At 41.9% G+C, this 16,812-nt stretch overlaps 1 protein-coding gene across 4 annotated transcripts in view; it reads left to right on the top strand.

Annotated features, from left to right (window-relative positions):
- Positions 1–16,014, top strand: part of Cfap54 (cilia and flagella associated protein 54) — a 279,965-nt gene extending 263,951 nt beyond the window's left edge. For 3 of the 4 annotated variants that reach the window (XM_076919997.1, XM_076919995.1, XM_076919998.1), the window contains one exon: positions 15,326–16,014. In XM_076919997.1, coding sequence (XP_076776112.1) covers positions 15,326–15,445 — 120 coding nt within the window. In that variant the 3' untranslated portion in view covers positions 15,446–16,014. The remainder of the gene's footprint in view (positions 1–15,325) is intronic. The other variant, XM_076919996.1, reaches the window with a different exon arrangement.
- The last annotated feature ends 798 nt before the right edge of the window (positions 16,015–16,812 follow it).

The raw sequence follows: 16,812 nt of genomic DNA, 5'->3' as shown, positions 1-16,812 counted from the left end.
CTGAGGCAAAACTACTCTATTATAATATAATAATAATAACAATAATAATAATAATAATAATAATAATAATAATAATAATAATAATATAATAGAGGCTACTCTATTACTGCGCCGTCATTTTTCAGAGCAATAAAAAATGGTTAACAATGGACCACTGAATTTCATGGTAGGAACCAGTAAGCCCTCAAAAAACAAAGAAAAGACGCCCAGAGAAGTCAATCACCTCCAGACTGTCACACCCCAGCTGGGCTGACTGTAGAGGATCCTAATAACCATCACTGTTGTCCTGAAGCCAGCCTCGCCCACGTTCTACAAGGTCCATATCACCCCAGGCCTCTCTGTGCTTGGTTGGGGCCTTCTCACAGCCTGGTGGCCTAGTGTTCAAGACTAGGCCTCCAAAGGCGTCCGAGCCAAAGCTCTACTGCCATTGAGGGTCTAATTTTGATCAGTCCGCAATGACTCTTCTGAAGAGAGTCTCAGTGTCCAAGTTTAGACACAGCCCTCACCCCTTGGCTGGAAGAATACCCCATCAGTTTGTAAGGAGAGCATGTGGGCTGGGCTCTGGTCTAACAATGCACCCAGTTTCTGTGCTTCATCTTCCTCTGCATAGAGGACGCCCCTTGCTCTCTGCCTGTGGCGCTGCTCTAACAAAACCCCAGAAGTGCAGCAGCAAACACACTATAAGGAGGACACCCCCACTTCTAAACAGTACACCCCACTTCTAGCACAGAGCTCTGCATGGTCCAGGGCAGGTCATTACTGAGTAGTATCGATTCATTCATTAACACACTTCTGCGGGACTGACAATTGCAGGTTGTCTCTCTCTCTCTCTCTCTCTCTCTCTCTCTCTCTCTCTCTCTCTCTCTCTCCTTCTTTTACTTGATTTCTGTTGGAGCAGCCTCGGAGTCTCTGAATAGATTTTATGGGCATCTAGAATTACATCTTCCTTCTTTGAGACATTCTTCTTCCGTCCTCAAGTGAAGAGGACCCTTTGTGTGTAAGATCACAAGGCATCCACTTAATATTCTTACATTCTTTTGGAGACAATGCCAGACGGCATCAATTCCACGCTGCTTTTTAAAACACTGCTCTGACTTTGATTCCATCGTCCCTGCGTCCATGTGTCTGACTGTCAAAAGGCCCCAAGAAAAGACCAGGCTATTAATATGCTCTTCAAATGCTAAGAAAAGGCTACGCTGTTTAGAGCATTTCAAAATGCCCATCTCTCTGAGATTTGCCAGCAATATCGTCAAGGTGAAATGCACTGGTTTTTGTTTTTGTTTTTTTTTAATGGAGGAACTGAGAAACTTTGTACTTCCTGTGTTCAGGGTACAGGACCACTTTGTGAATGTGCAGTGTGGGGGCGCGATGTTACTGGGGTGTGATTTGAACCACGGTACTGTCTTGAACCAGATACTATGTGTTTACCATCAAAGTAGCAGAAGTATGTGTGCTTTCCTCTACAAATCAAGCCCAGCTTCATTTCCAAAACAACCCCAGATCCATCTCAAGAGACAGTTAGTTGCTTTGTACAACTTCAAGGGAGGTAAGAGACAGGGGAATCATTAGCCAATCTCATTTCTCTCTGTTTGGGAAAATACTAAGCTAAATGATGAGTTTCATTTCCTTCATTCAAATTTGCTAAATGATTCTGCCCGGACCTTGGAGCTGGGGAGATGGCTCAGCAGTTATGAGTGTGCTGCTTGCTCTCTCAGAGGACTGGAGTTCAGTTACTGGAACTCATGTCAGTCTTCCCATAGCTACATTTAGCTTCAGCTCCAGGGGATCTGATGCCCTAAAGTTACCTATACATACATGGTACACACACACACAAACACACACACACACACACACACACACACACACACACCAATAAAAGGATTAATAAAAGTAAAGTATTTTTTAAAAAGTATCCCTTGAGCTGGGTGCAAGGGTGCATGCTTATAATCCTTGTGTTTGAGAGGTACAAGAGGAATGAGGAGTTTGAAGCTAGCCTGTGCTCCTCAATGAGTTTGAGGCCAGCCTGAGCTATATAGTAAGGCTTTTTTTTTTTTTCTCCTTTGTCACAAATCCAACAGTGTAACTATATCTCCACTGTAGGTAAATATCTTATTTTTTTTCCCTCACACAGCTGAATAAATTGCTAAACCTTTAAAAATTCTTTTCACAAATAGTCTGTAAATTTAAGGCAAATATGCCAAGAAAGTGCAGGTGTGAATTTACCTATTTTTCGATGTTTCCTTTGGCCAAAAGCCAGTCCAAGTTTTAGAAGTTATTCTTCACACATTTTAGGCAGCAGGTACCCACATACCCTCTTCTAAACTACTTTGGGGGCACAGCACAGTGGGAAGAGCCTTTGTCCCATGTTGTGACCAGCCCTGTGATTAAGTTAGTCATTAAAGAGCAGTGGTTGACTAGGTTCTGGTCAAGGGCTGAGAAGCAATGTATCTTAATGCAAGAGACAGAAAGTTTGGTTCCTAGTTAGATTGCTGGGTGTGTGAAAACGTTACTGTTTGTCTAGGGTTTACTTCCTCCTTTGAGTATTGGTGGCAATAAGCTACTGTCACCTGAAGTCATACTAGGGCCAGTATTTAACACAGTGCCAGGCCAGCCCTGTGTCATTCAATACTCAGTGGTCATCTTTATTTTTCCCAGCCTTATGTTGATGTGAAGTGACTTATTTGACCTTTAGCCTCCCCCTTCATGAGTGGCTTTCAGCCTAATCTGAGGGCTTGTTGACTTTCATAAAGTAAATGAAAGAGTAAATGGTCCATTAACAGGGGTGTTCTTTTTTGTTGTTTTTGGTTTTTTGAGACAGGGTTTCTCTATGTAGCCCTGGCTGTTGTAGCCCTGGCTGTCCTGGAACTCACTTTGTAGACTAGGCTGGCCTCGAACTCAGAAATCTGCCTGCCTCTGCCTCCCAAGTGCTGGGATTAAAGACATGCGCTACCACCACCTGGCAACAGGGGTGTTCTTAATTATTTTAGTTATTATTAGTTATTTCATCCACACTTTTTAAATTAACTGTAGCTACACACGGAGTCATCTCATTATAAGAAATAACACAAGGGTTGGAGAAATGACTCAGTGATTAAGGGCACTAGCTTCTCTTCCAGAGGAAGAGGGTTTGATTCCCAGCACCCACATGGTGACATCTAACCATCTGTAACTCTAGTTCAGGGGGATCCGATGCTCTTTTCTGGTCTCCATGGGCACCGTATATACATAGTGCACAGACAGGGCATATGTTCAGGTAAAACACTCCATACACACAAGGACAAGTAAGATTTTAAAATAAGAAAAAATACAGAGAAGACAGGTCTGTGACTCCATGTTAGAATACTTGCACAGCCCTTGTGAGGTCCCAAAAACTAAAAGAAAGAAAAGGGAAGGGGACAGATGAGAGGACAGAAAGGCCCAGTACAACCTTTACGTGTTTCCTTATATAATGAAAGTCCAGCATCATAACCAGTGTGGGGGACTGACATACTCAAAACACACTTCTGCCATCACCAGCACCATGGTCACCCTTGTGTGGCCCCTCTTCTGTTCTAGTCTGCCCACTCCTAACCACTGACAGCCACTGGTCTTCTTTATGTCTCTATAACATTTGCATTTCAAGGATATTCTGTCGGTTCCTGGTTCAGTCTTCCCATAGCTACATTTAGCTTCAGCTTCAGGGGATCTGATCTGATGCCCTAAAGTTACCTATACATACATGGTACACACACACACACACACACACACACACACACACACACAACACCAATAAAAAATTAATAAAAGTAAAGTATCTTTTAAAAAGTATTCCTTGAGTTGGGTGCAAGGGTGCATGCTTATAATCCTTGTGTTTGAGAGGTACAAGAGGAATGAGGAGTTTGAAGCTAGCCTGTGCTGCTCAATGACTTTGAGGCCAGCCTGAGCTATATATATAGTAAGGCTTTATTTCTTTGTCACAGATCCAACAGTATAACTATATTTCTACTGTAGGTAAATATTTTAATTTTTTTCCCCCTCACACAGCTGAATAAATTGAATAAGAGGAGTGACGCACAGTGTAACCTTTTGGGACCGGTCTCCTTTCCACTTCCCATAATTCCATAGGTAGTCATAAACCTATCCTTTCAATAAACAAAATACCCTAAAACTTTACACATTCAGTGTTTGGCCACAGAGCTCTTGTTCACCCTCAGTGTTCAGTGTCTGATGTGAGGCAGATACTAAACACTCAGTGCTGGAGATGGTCTCCCACACCACCTGCTCCCTCCCTCCCCTGCCGCTTCGATTCTTCTCTACATCCCCTTGTTCATCCACAAAAGCTGATTGTTGGGACTCAAATACTAACATAAACAATGGGTGTGAAAGCATTTGCAGACTCTTAAAACTTTTTGCCAGTCTTGCCGGTGGCTGAGAAAGGTGTGCAGCTGGTCATGGTGTGCACCAATGCGAACAGAGTCAGCGTGAGCTGCTTCCCTTCCTTACTGTGCACGTAAGGTCTGCTCTTCCATTTGCCTCTGCACTGGGAGCTGCTAAGCAGGCTTTGATTCCTGGCAACAAAGTCTCCCACAGAAAGTGCAAACTTTGGTTCTTTACAAAGTCTTTGCTTTAAGGGGGTTGGGGGTGGGGAGAGGCGCACCTCTGGTTTCTAGTTTCTAGTTGCCAGAAGTTAAATCCAGGAAACTCCCTTGGGAGAAAAAAAAAAAAGATCAAATATTATTATACCTGTGAAGTTTTTATTTCTGTGTCTCCTTAGGGACAGACGCCCCTAAGACCCTTGGGAGGGTTCCCAGCAGGTAACATGGCTGCTGAGATTCAAAGCTCTGACCTTTAAGTGAAGTTAAGCTCTTACTGTGGTGTTGGAAATGTAGTGAGGGAAGGCAAGCTTGCCAAGAGGAGAGATTTCAGTCAGGATGGGACAGAGTGTGCTGTGCTGACAAACCTCAATGCCCAGTGGCGGTAACAATGGGTATGTATGTGTATGGGTACCACGCGTTTGCATATGTGTGTGCAGGCACACGTGTGGCATGGCTGACTTGGACACCGTGGGTTCCACTTATCACCTACCTTCCTAAGTTTATAGGTGTGTGAGCTAGCTGCTCAGTGAACTTCCTGTGGTAGAATGTATTAAATCCCCACCTGAGGGCTCCATCCTGCCTCAGGTATTTAAGTTCCCAGATGAAAGGCACGCACAGCCTTTATATTTACATACAAGAGCTGGGTAGATACTACTCTCTGTGTTGTTAAGATCTATTTCCTATCAATAACCCTGAGTTATTACTATTTTTCATCTGAGCTGCTCTTAACTCCAATTGGCCAGCCCTCAAGGCCATTTTTCCTTCACTCCTAACCCATGGCAACTTCTCCTTCCTTCTCCTCCACTTTCTTCTCATGGTCCTCATCCAAGCGACCCCAAGTCTAAGAAACCTGAACCCCACCTATGTCTCTTCTGCCCAGTCATTGGCTGTTGGCATCTTTATTTACTAATCAGAAAGAACTTGGGGCAGGGTCACTACATTTGTGTCTATGTGTAGACTCCAGGTCTTGGCTGAGACAGCTTCCAGGGATCCTCCTGTCTCTTGCCTTTCATCTCCACATAAAAGGAGTGTTGGGATCACAGGTTTGTAAAGCTAGGTGCATCTAGCTTTACATGGGTTTTGAGGATTTGAACTCAAGACCTCATCCTTAAATGGCAAGTGCTTTACACTGAGCCATCTCTACATCCCAAATAAGATTTAGGACTTGCATCTATGGTGTCTGCAATGGCTGTTTTTTAAGGACAGCACTGCCAGAGAAGCCTTCAGAGTTTCACAAGACATTCTTTTTTTTTTTTTTTTTTTTTTTTTTTACTGAAGGTTGACCAGTCAACCATAGATCCTAATATACTGGCAGCCACAGAGAGCACAGACTCATTGGGAGTGACTGATCACAGGCTCGTCTTTTCCTCTGAAATGTGTCCCAGTCTGGTTAATAAATTCCAAAAGGTAGCCTGGGTGGCTGTCATAATTTTTGCTCATATCCTACCACCTCAACCCAATCTGTACGGGTATACTAGGGAGTACTGTGAAGACACACCAATGTCTTTTAGAGGACATTTAATAGCATTTTGTCACAATAGGCTGATATAGAAGTATTGTGAATTTTTAAGTAAAAATAATACCATAAGACAGTACCAATCTACACAGCAGATTGCTTTGATGAATACAGTACCCAAATCATCTCTCTGGACCACACGCATGACCAGTTGAACCAGTCTTCTAGAGGAATCCCCAGAACCTGTTGTTTTGCATGACAAAGCAACATAGTGAATGTGACTGGGTTTAGGACAACATGCTGAGGAGCTTATACAGGTGACCCCAAAAGGCGGTCATCAGTGCCCTTATATAAGGGAGCCCCTGAGGGGTTGGACAGCAGAGAGGAGAGGGCAGGCCAGTTCACAAGCCAAGAAGTATAAATGACTTCCCCCTTACAATCTCCAGAAGAAACCAATCCAGACAGTACCATGACTTGACACCCATTAAATAGATTTCAGGCTTCTGACCTACAGGACTTACAGCCAATTTTGTTATGAATCACTAAGTCTGCATGAATGTGTGGCTTTGGAAGCAAATACACAAGCACATTCTAAGCTAAGCATGTGACTTCAGATTTTGTACTTAAGATAGGTTCACCGACACCACCACTACCTTCACTATTTCTGTGAGAGAAGTTGAGGGGCAAAGACGTTAGGTAACTCACCCAAGGTCCCTCAGCTAACAGGTATCTGTGTCAGATTCTATGTCCAGACTGATGGCCACTCAGAACACATTCCTCAGCACTTTGCTCAAAACTACTATTCCCCTAAACACCCAGTTTTTCTGTGACCACCCTTCTCCCATGTCTATGAGCTGCCCCTGGCCTATGCAACATCACCCAGTCCCACCCAATTTCATTCTCCTGCTTCCCCATGGGCTCAGAAATTGGTGGAAGATTTGAGGGGAATTTCCCAGTTACACTGTGGTGGTTGGCTTTCTCATCCAGGAGAAGCACAGTCACCTCACTACCATCTCGGAACAGTAATAACCTTGGCTCATTAGCCAATCCAATGAACATCAATAGATATGTTCATAACAAAGGTGAGGGAGCGGCTGATATCACATAGTACAAAGAGGAATGGATGTCACCAGACCATCACCTGGAAATCCAGCCAATCAATATTTCCCTCTGCCCCACCCAACTCCCAGCTGGAAACAACCTTAGGAGATGCTGCAGTGTGGAGAAAGTGGAAGGTTAACAGGAGATCACCATCCATGCTGGGGTGGGATTTTGTAATGATGCAGGTGTTTCCAGATCATCTATATACCCCTTGGCATTGTCCCTCACGCAAGCTTTTATAAATAAGTCAAGCAAACTCCTGATCAGTCTGTGCTGTATTTGGGTGGAATCCCTTACTCTGATTCAACATCAGTGCCCTAACTGGAGTAAAGAGATGTTTGTGTCTCCCCAGGAAAAGCTGGCAGAGTTAGGATTCACATGAAATTGCCTTTTCCCCCCACATAAGCTTTCAGGAAGAGATTAGATTAGTTGAGGGAAGATGTTAGTTCTAAATCTTCCTATTCTTCCATTGTTAATTCTCCTCAATTCTAGAGTGGAATATTCCTAGGGTAATCAAATAAAATGATTAATAAAAATGATGCATTAGACTTACTTTATCAAGATCTCAAAGAGAGGTTTCTGAAAATTTAGCATAAATAGTGAAGTTATTTTAAATTTCCTCTCAGCTTATAATGGTTGCATTCCAGCATGCATTTTGCCATATTGCCATTGTGTGTGCATGTGCGTGTATGTGCATATATGCATGTATGTATGTGTGCAATGTATGTGTGCATGTGTTTGTGCCTGTGTATAAGTATGTGCACATGTGTGGATGCCAGAGGTCACAGTGGGTGTCTTTCTTAATTTTTCATCTCCTTACTGCTTTGAGACAGAGTCTTTCACTAAACCCAAAGCTACTCCATTGACTAGGCTGGCTGTCAAGTGAGCTCTTGGAATTCACCTGTTCCAAGCTCCCTGCATTAGGGTGACAATCATCGCTTCTGCACACAGTTTTGCTCTTTTAAAAAAAAATCTGGTTGCTTGGGATCTGAACTCAGGTCTTCATGCTTGGCCAGAAAACCAGTTTGCTGACTGAGCCATCTCCCTAGTCCCCCAACACTCATAACTTCCGAGGCAGCCTGAGTTCAGGTACTGGTCAATATCATAATATAGAGCCTTGAAACCTACTGACACAGTTAAAGATAACACTGAAGGGGCATTCTCTGTTCAAAGATGCCCATGTTTTCACCCAACTTCTCCATCGGCCCAATTCCATTCCCTTCATTTTCTCCACGTGCTTTAATCTTGTGGTCATTTGCTAAAGCTAGTGAACTTCTAGCTGCTAAATTCCATCCCAGAATCTGCTTTCTGAGGGCAGTGGTCAGTTTTTTAAAAGTATAAGGAATATCTGGGGTAATGTTTATAAAAAGATTAATTTGACTCTCAGTCTGAAAGTCCAATCCATGATCTACTGGCCCTATTGTCTTTTGTCCTCTGGTAAAGTAATACAGTATGAAATAACAACAAAAAAGGACCTTCTTATTAAATTCTATGACCAAGGATTCATTTTCTTAAACTCTCCCTTCCAACACTTGACTATGAAAACCCCAGAACCTTGAACTTGCATCCAATCCAACATGGATGTCCTAGTGCTGTCCTATGTGCCATGTGTAGTGTCTTGTATATTCTGAGTGCTGTCCTGTGTGTTCATTGAAAAGCATATCTTTCTGACAAAAGAGAGCAACTTCAGAGATTCTCTCTAGATCTTGGAGTCTTGAGCAGTCAAGATATCCAGCTTTAACTTTCCCCGTTTCCTTAAGTGTCTCTTCTGCTCCTGAAGGAGTGTTTCCTTAAACAACTTTCTATTAAAAAAAAAAAAAAAAATGGTTCAGTGTGTAAAAACCCTCACCAGGCAAGCCTGATGACCTGAGTTAAGTCCTGGGGACTCACATGGTGGAAGAAGAGAATTGACACTCCAAATTGCCCCCTTATCTCTTGTATGTGTGCTGTATTGTGTACACATGCACGTGAATGCACATGTGCATGCACGCATGCACACATACAAATAATAAATTCTTAAAAGCATGTACTTGTAATTAAAAAGACACTGTCAACGCTCCCACTTTCCACCAAACAGACTGTCATGTCATGTCTGAGTCCAGGGTGAGTTTAAAGGCAGAGTGTGCAGAATGGGAGTCATGGAGGGACAGGTTGTGACACAGAAAGATATTCATGAATTGATGTCCTCACTCACTTGGTTTTTTTTTTTTTCTATTGCTATGATAAACATGGCTAACAGATGCCATTTGAGAGAGTAAAGGGCTTACAATGTCCTGATTATGATCTGTTACTGAGAGAAATCAAAGTAGGAACTAGAGGCAGGAACCTGGAGACAGGAACTGAAGTAGAGACCGTGGAGGAGTCCTGCTTATGGGCGTCCTCCTTGTGCTCTCTGAGATTGATTTCTTACACAACCCACAATGAGCTGGGCCCTCCACCAACAATCACATCAAGAAAATTCCCCTATAGGCTAGCTTACAAGCCATCTCAGGGAAGCAACCCCTCAACACAGAGTCCCTTCTTCCAGATAACTGTAGCTTGTTTCAAGTTGAGAAAAACCAATTCCACATAGCCTTAGTTTGCATAAAAATTAGGTTTGACTGTTATATGGATTTTTGGTTTTTTTATTTTATTTTTTATTTTTTTATTTTTGTGTTTGAATCGAGTTTAATGAAATCCAGTGTGGCCCAGAAATGTATATATCTGAGATGATCCAAGTACTGAGCTTGTACATTTGGTCCCCCAACTCTAAATGGTTCTATAATTCTCCAATACCAACTGAGCATCCAACAGTTAACATAACCCAGAGTTAGCAGGGAATCAACAAAGCTAAGGGCTCATCCCATAAACATGCATTCATTCACCTCTGCCAGCCGCAAGCAGAGTGTACACTCCATTCACGTGTCTTTCAAGCTACAGACTTACAAGTGGCTTCCAGCTTTAGTAATTAATAAAGTACTCATAGCACTCATGATTGCACTTAAGGCAGCTCATGTTGTATGATTATTGGTAAGTTAGAAAGGACACAATGACCCAGTGACAGAGGCAGAGAGGTGTGTACATCGGGCAAGGGCTTGGAGAAAGGATGGGGTGTGTCTATGCCCTTTGTAAAGGTGGTTCTATCTTCTGTCTACCTCATGATTCTACTGGCAGGAACCTCAAACAAGGTTTTATGGGAGACCCATTATGCAAGCCTGCTTGTTTACCTGTTCATGGCCTGAAGGTGTGGGCACCATCATGGTGCTGATGCTGGCTGAGGAAGAATCTTTTCTTCTGTTCTTAGACAGCATGCCAGCTACCTGTAGATGTTTTTCTCCCACACATTGACTTTTAATATCCAGTTTTTTTGTTCTATTCAAATTTCCTTTTGCAATAACATCATTTCATTAAAATTTAATATTAAAAGATTTCTGCCATCTCACCAGTATGACTGTTTGAGCCCCTATTATATTAAAAATACTTTTCTGTCATAGTTAAGGTTTGATTAACACAAAAATTAGAGTGATAAAAAGATAATTTCATTCTCAGAAAAGTGTGGGGTTTCCCACAGATGAGAGAAATTATACAAAGGTCTCTTCTGCCTGTGAAGAGTTGTGTGTTGTCTCTGTGGGGATGGGAGGAGTGATAGCATTCTTGCTGGCATGGAGGATGGGGGCACTTAAATCAAGTACAAGAAAACCAAACACATCTAGTTCTTTCTCTTCCAGAACTTTAGATGGTTACCTAAGTTCTAAAAAGAGCTTTAGAACTTTCTCATTACATGAGACACCTATCATTCACATTATTGATTTTTAAGTAAGCTAATAGCATAGTATCATGTTATTCTCTATCTTCTAAGATGGATGTTTTCCCCAGCTGAGGAAAAAAAAAATCCAGTCAATCAGTAACTTCAGAGAAATGTTAAGTTATCAAGTAGGATATGTGGTAGAGAAACCTTCGTGTGAGATGTAAGTTTTCTTTCTTACTTTGGGACGATTAAATTATTTCCCCTGTGGATCCTGCACTGTACTTTAAGGATTTTGAACAGAAGCAATTACATCCATCTGTATCTCTGAACTTAAAGTCATTCAAAATTATAGTACCAGAAGAACCAAGCCAACCCAGTTAGGGAAAAATCCCCCATGTGTTTCCTTCATCATTTAACATTTAGAACCAAAGAGAAGGTGACTGGCATTACACCTGAGAGAACCAGAAGATGTTACAGGGTAGCTATTTAAAAATCAGATTGAGAAAAGTCATAGATATTTTGAAAATTATATACCCTGTTCTTGCTGATTTATTTTGAGACACAGTCTGGTTCTGTAACCAATGCTGCCCTTGAACTTGGTACAGTCCTCTTGCCTCAGCCTTTCAAGTGTTGGCTATGCTATCTTGGGTTGGGGATAAAGCTCAGTTGCTTGAATGCTTGCCTACCGTGCATGAGGCCCTGGTAGCACCAGCACCATATATATCAAGTGTGCTTATCCAGACCTGTGTGAGCACGTCTGATGTGGTGGAGGCAGGAAGATCAGAAGAAGTTCAAGGTCATCCACAACTATATAATAAGTCCGAGGCCAGCCTGGCATATAGGAGACCCTGCCTCAAGAAGTAGGTATGTGAGTGAAAGGGAGTTGACGTAATTTTGGTACACAACTTGCTATAGGACCCCCACTTGAAAAAGTCCAGCTCATAGGACAAAGAATGTAAAGTGGACTGCAGGCATTTAGGGAATCATTACGTGGGTGAATGAGAAGCTGAGGAGTTGAGGCCAATAGTCACACATATCTAATGAGGATGGGCTTTTAGACAGCACGGAACGGCCTGTACGTATCAAAGAGAAACCAGCTATTCAGTACAAGCAGAGCAAAGCCCTGTTACTTTCACAGGGGGGCTTAGGAAGTTCAAGGTGGAGTGTTAACAGTTGTCAGTAAGAGAAGGGCAGCTGGGAAACCACAAAACTCATCAGAATGACTGAAATCCCACACAGAATTTTCAAGATGTACGAATGTATGGAGTACCCAAAAAGCTTACATATGACTGGTACAAAGGAAGAATTAGAACTCAGTGTGTTAGAAGCAGCTTATAGTAAAACGAGTGCATATCTAACGGCTCAGCAAACCTGGCTGTCATGGGTATGTCTACTTTTAAATGCTTGTGTATTATTTTTGAGAGAGTGTATCTTGTAACTCAGTCTGGCCTTGAGCTCACTGGGTAGCCTTGAACTACTTCAGATTGACCTTGAGCTACTGATTCTCCTGCTTTCATGGACCAACTTCTGTGATTCTAAGTGTGCATCATCACACTTGACTGGTGTGCATATCTACTTGTTGATCTGGGCGATGGTTGCATCCATAGATTCACACACACACACACACAAACACACACACACACACAGAGAGAGAGTTTATGTACTGTACAAGTTAAGAGCTCAGTCAGAAGTTTACCTTAATGATTATAGTCAGTAGTAGGAGAAAATACAGAATAATGTTTTAACATGGTACCAAGAAGCAGAATTTGAAGTACTTGACTGTATTCTAAAAGGCTTTAAATTCCTCTATTGTCTAGAAAGTGGGGGGGGGGGGGGGGGGGGGGCGAGCACCAGGGAGGAATCTGTCATTTGAGAGTAATTTGTTCCTCTTGAGGACACATGACTCTGGGGTAACATCGCCTTGATTCTACTCTTGTGCTATGAAGGTGTTACCAGTGGCTTCTATAAAGGAGTTCACCAGTTAGTCTTCATCCTTTCGACAAGCGGCTGCTTGTTCTTAGAGTCTCAGTGACTGTACTTAGCGTGTGTTATGTCACAATGCTAACTGTAACTTAAATAAACTAAGGTAGCCACTTAGTTGGTTTTTTAAAAAATCCCTATATTTAAACTTGAAAGGATTTGAGAGTAAAAGAGAGATATTACAAAAGACAGTACAGATATCTTAATGTTAATTAGTATTTCTTTGTGGTCTACTTTGAAAGTCATCTATAAGGGTTAGTAAAATGAGCATAAAGGCCGAAGATAGATAGCTCAGTCAAGAAAAGCAAAACTAAGGATCTGAGTTCAGTTCCTAGAACCCATAGGGAGAAATGCACATTGGTAATCCCAGCCCTGGGACATCAGAGACTGGGTTTGCTGACAGCCAGCCTAGCCTAATTCATGAGCTCCAGGCCAGTGAGAGAACCTGTCTCAAAAACCAAGGTGGGTGGCTCTAGAGGAATGACCCTAGAGACTGATCTCTTGATGTCTCCATACAAGTAACATATTTATACACATGCACTTGGGCATAAATTAACACTCGTGTGGATTCTAATTAAACAAGCATATATTTAAAAAGCAAAATCCATTGACTTAATCAGTGTTCTATTGCTATGAGGAGACATGATGATCATGGCAACTCTTATAAAAATAAAAAAAAAATTAATTGGGAGTTACTTATAGTTTCAGAGACTTAGTGTATTATCATCATGGAGAGAAACGTGGTAGCCCACAGGCAGACATGGTGCTGGACACGGTGCTGGAGAAGTAGCTGAGCATTCTACATCCTGATCTGAAGGAAGCAAGAAGAGAAAGACACTTGGCCTGGCTTGGGCTTTTGAGCCCTGAAAGCTCACCCCTAGTGATATACTTCCTCCAACAAGGCCACACTTCTCCAACAAGGCTATACATTCTAATTCCTGTCAAATAGTGCCACTCCCTAATGATAAAGTATTCAAATATATAAGCCTGTGGGAGCTATTCTTATTCAAACTACCACATCCATATAGAAAAAAATCCCAAGTTAGAATATTGATTACATAATGATTAAGGGAGTTGAATACGTGTGCGTATGCGTGGGCATGCACGTGTGTTTCTTGTCAACTTGAAACAGAGTCATCTGAGAAGAGGGAGCCTCAATTGAGAAAATGCTCCTATCATACTGGCCTGTAGGCAACTCTGTGTGTGTGTGTGTGGGGGGGTGTTCTTGATTGGTGGTTAATATGGATGGGCTGAGGTCACTGTAGGCAGTGCCATCCCTGGGCAGTGATCCTGGGTTATATAAGAAAGCAATCTCAGCAAGCCAGTAAGCAGAGTTCCTCTGTGGCTCTGCCTCAGTTCCTGGCCCCAGGTTTCAGCCTTGCTTGAGTTCCTGTCTTGGCTTCCTTCAATAATGAACTGTGACAGAGATGTGTAAGCCAAAAACAACCCTTCCTCCCCAAGGTGCTTATAATTATGTCATGTATCACAATTATTATTCGAAGTTCTAGAAACCACGAAGTAAAGAAAAAGCAAAAATCGTCGTCTATCTTTAGGTTCATTATGCTTGCATGGGAATAAGTTGATGGATGATTCATTCAACAAGTAGTCAAAGAAATTAATAAAACATGCCCTCTAACATCTTACTAGGCTTCAGACCCTCAACATGGAAAGTACTGTGGCCACTCCCCTTGGTGGCATTTATGGTTACTACTGACAGCGTTTATTATACATCAGCATGCAGCAAGGTCCATGATACCTTCCTTTCCTGTCAATCATTTTTCTTCTTTCTCTTATAATCAGTGCTGTGACCATAGAGGAAGTTTGTGCTCCTCTGTTTTAGTCTGTTTAGGGTGACTTTGGCTGTACCAGCTCTTAGTCACAGAAACTTGGAGCCTCTTTAAGACAGAGTGATCTCAACCCCTGTGTCCTTACACTGCCATGGTGTCTGTGGCAGGATGTAGGATCAAGAGAGGTATGGGGGAGTGGGAAGTGAAAGGCAGCCTGGTCCTTGGTTGAGCTAAGGTTAGAAGCCCCAGACATACTGAAGGGATGGTAGGTGCTTTGCCTGCTCCTGGGCACCAGGCCCCTGTCACTAGCAGCAGCCCCCCATAGATTTATGGCCGTCAGTCATGGTCTACTTCCCCACAAGGAAGAGTGAAAGATTTTCAACGGGACAATCAATCTAGTATAAAGAACAAAGCCAGAATATAATATAATATAATATAATATAAAAGTCACTTGCTTATATTTGTATGTATGTGTATATATACACACAAATAGCATTTGTCTTTAATAGTATGTGATATTTTATGAGTGATCTATAAATTCCAGTAAAATATAAAGTATAAAGTGGCATATGTGACATATCATGTGGAAAACCAATATTATAGACATGAGTGTTTACTGCCTTTTATGTGATACTACTGCATGCTTGAATCAGTAGTCTGAAACAGCACATCTCACATATACTTTTGTGCTTTTCCTCAGGTGCCATTTGATGTCTCCCTGCCTGCGATATTCAGCCTCGAGAGACTCTTTGATCTTGCGAATGGTTGTATTGTGTCAATAGGAAGCCTTTTCAACTGGGTGGTGTCACTTCTTCCCTGAATATCCTTTACAAAGTAACTGTTTAGGGGGGGCTTCATTGTTATTCATTTTGTTGTTCAAAATAAATTTCTAAATTTTTAAATCTCATAAATACCAATACTCCCTGTTATATTGAACTGAAGATATTCTGTTATTTGGCTTGGGAAGAATGTTTTTGGGCTTATATGGTACTTGCTTCAGAGGGGTTCTCAGCAGAGAACGATTGTACTAGCTTTGGAATTCTGTAGACCTGGGTCTGTGTTGGACCTTTACTACCTGCTTGCTTTGTATCTTTAAAGAGTTAGCTTCAATTCTTATGTTTCTGCATCTATAGAATGGAGATACGAGTGTCTATCTCCCAGCACTGTTGGTATGTACTAAAGTAAGTGAGGTAGCAAAATGAGGTGCTTAGCTGTGTCCTGATGAAGTAAGAGACCCTGGAGTGGCACTTTGCTGGTAAACTGGAAGGAGAGCAGGCTTTTTGACTGTTCATCTAACATCCAACAATGCTGTACGCTAATCCTTCCCAGGCTCTGACATATGAATGGATACGTGTAAAAATAAAATAATCAATAAATAAGAAAAACCAATGTGCAACCTTATGCCTGTATTCAATTTTTAATTTGTACACATCCACTACAAGGTTCCAGTGTTTGGGGATACCTGAACTCACTCAAGTTTTCTTATGCTATTACATAATGGAGATGAAATTTTAGCAAGGAAGGTAAAGAGAAGAAAAAAAAAAAAAAAATTGGCCGTCTGAAACTTTACCATAATTTTGCTAGCAGTAGGGAGACTCGAGGAGAACAGAGAGGGGCACAAGAGCACCTTTGGTGAATTTGTGAAGGACTTGACTACTTCCTATACAGAATGTGTCAAGTATCAATGAAAAAGGGTATTCGCTGTATAAAAGAAGTACAAGGAAGACTTGAGGCGGCACATCATTTAATGATAGAAAACTGTTAAGGGTGGATCAGGACAGGAGAGACAAATTCCTGTCATTAGAAGACAATGGGTAAGAAGAATCAAGCAGCAAAATGAGTGACAGCTTGACTTATAAGAAAGATACACACATGGGATAGAGAAGGTCATGAAAGACAAAAAGACTAACAGGAACTCATGTTACAGTGGAAGGAAGAAAGACCAGCGAGCTTAGGGCAAAAGACCCTAAGGGCAGATGACAACATCCTCACATGAAATGTAGCTCCAGCAAAGAAGCCACGTGGATGGTGATGGCTACTCCATGTCTTTTGGTGGAGGATGGTGATTTATGAATGTCTCTGCTGTGTTAGAGAACAGGTTTCCATTTCTCAATATGGGAAGTTTAACATGACATAAAACTGGACATCCAAGGGCCAAGAAAGGCCAGCACATCAGCTACACTTTTA

This window comes from Arvicanthis niloticus, chromosome 22 (genome assembly GCF_011762505.2).
Source record: "Arvicanthis niloticus isolate mArvNil1 chromosome 22, mArvNil1.pat.X, whole genome shotgun sequence".
NCBI classification, from domain to species: domain Eukaryota; kingdom Metazoa; phylum Chordata; class Mammalia; order Rodentia; family Muridae; genus Arvicanthis; species Arvicanthis niloticus.
This window is presented reverse-complemented; position numbering and strand designations above follow the sequence as displayed.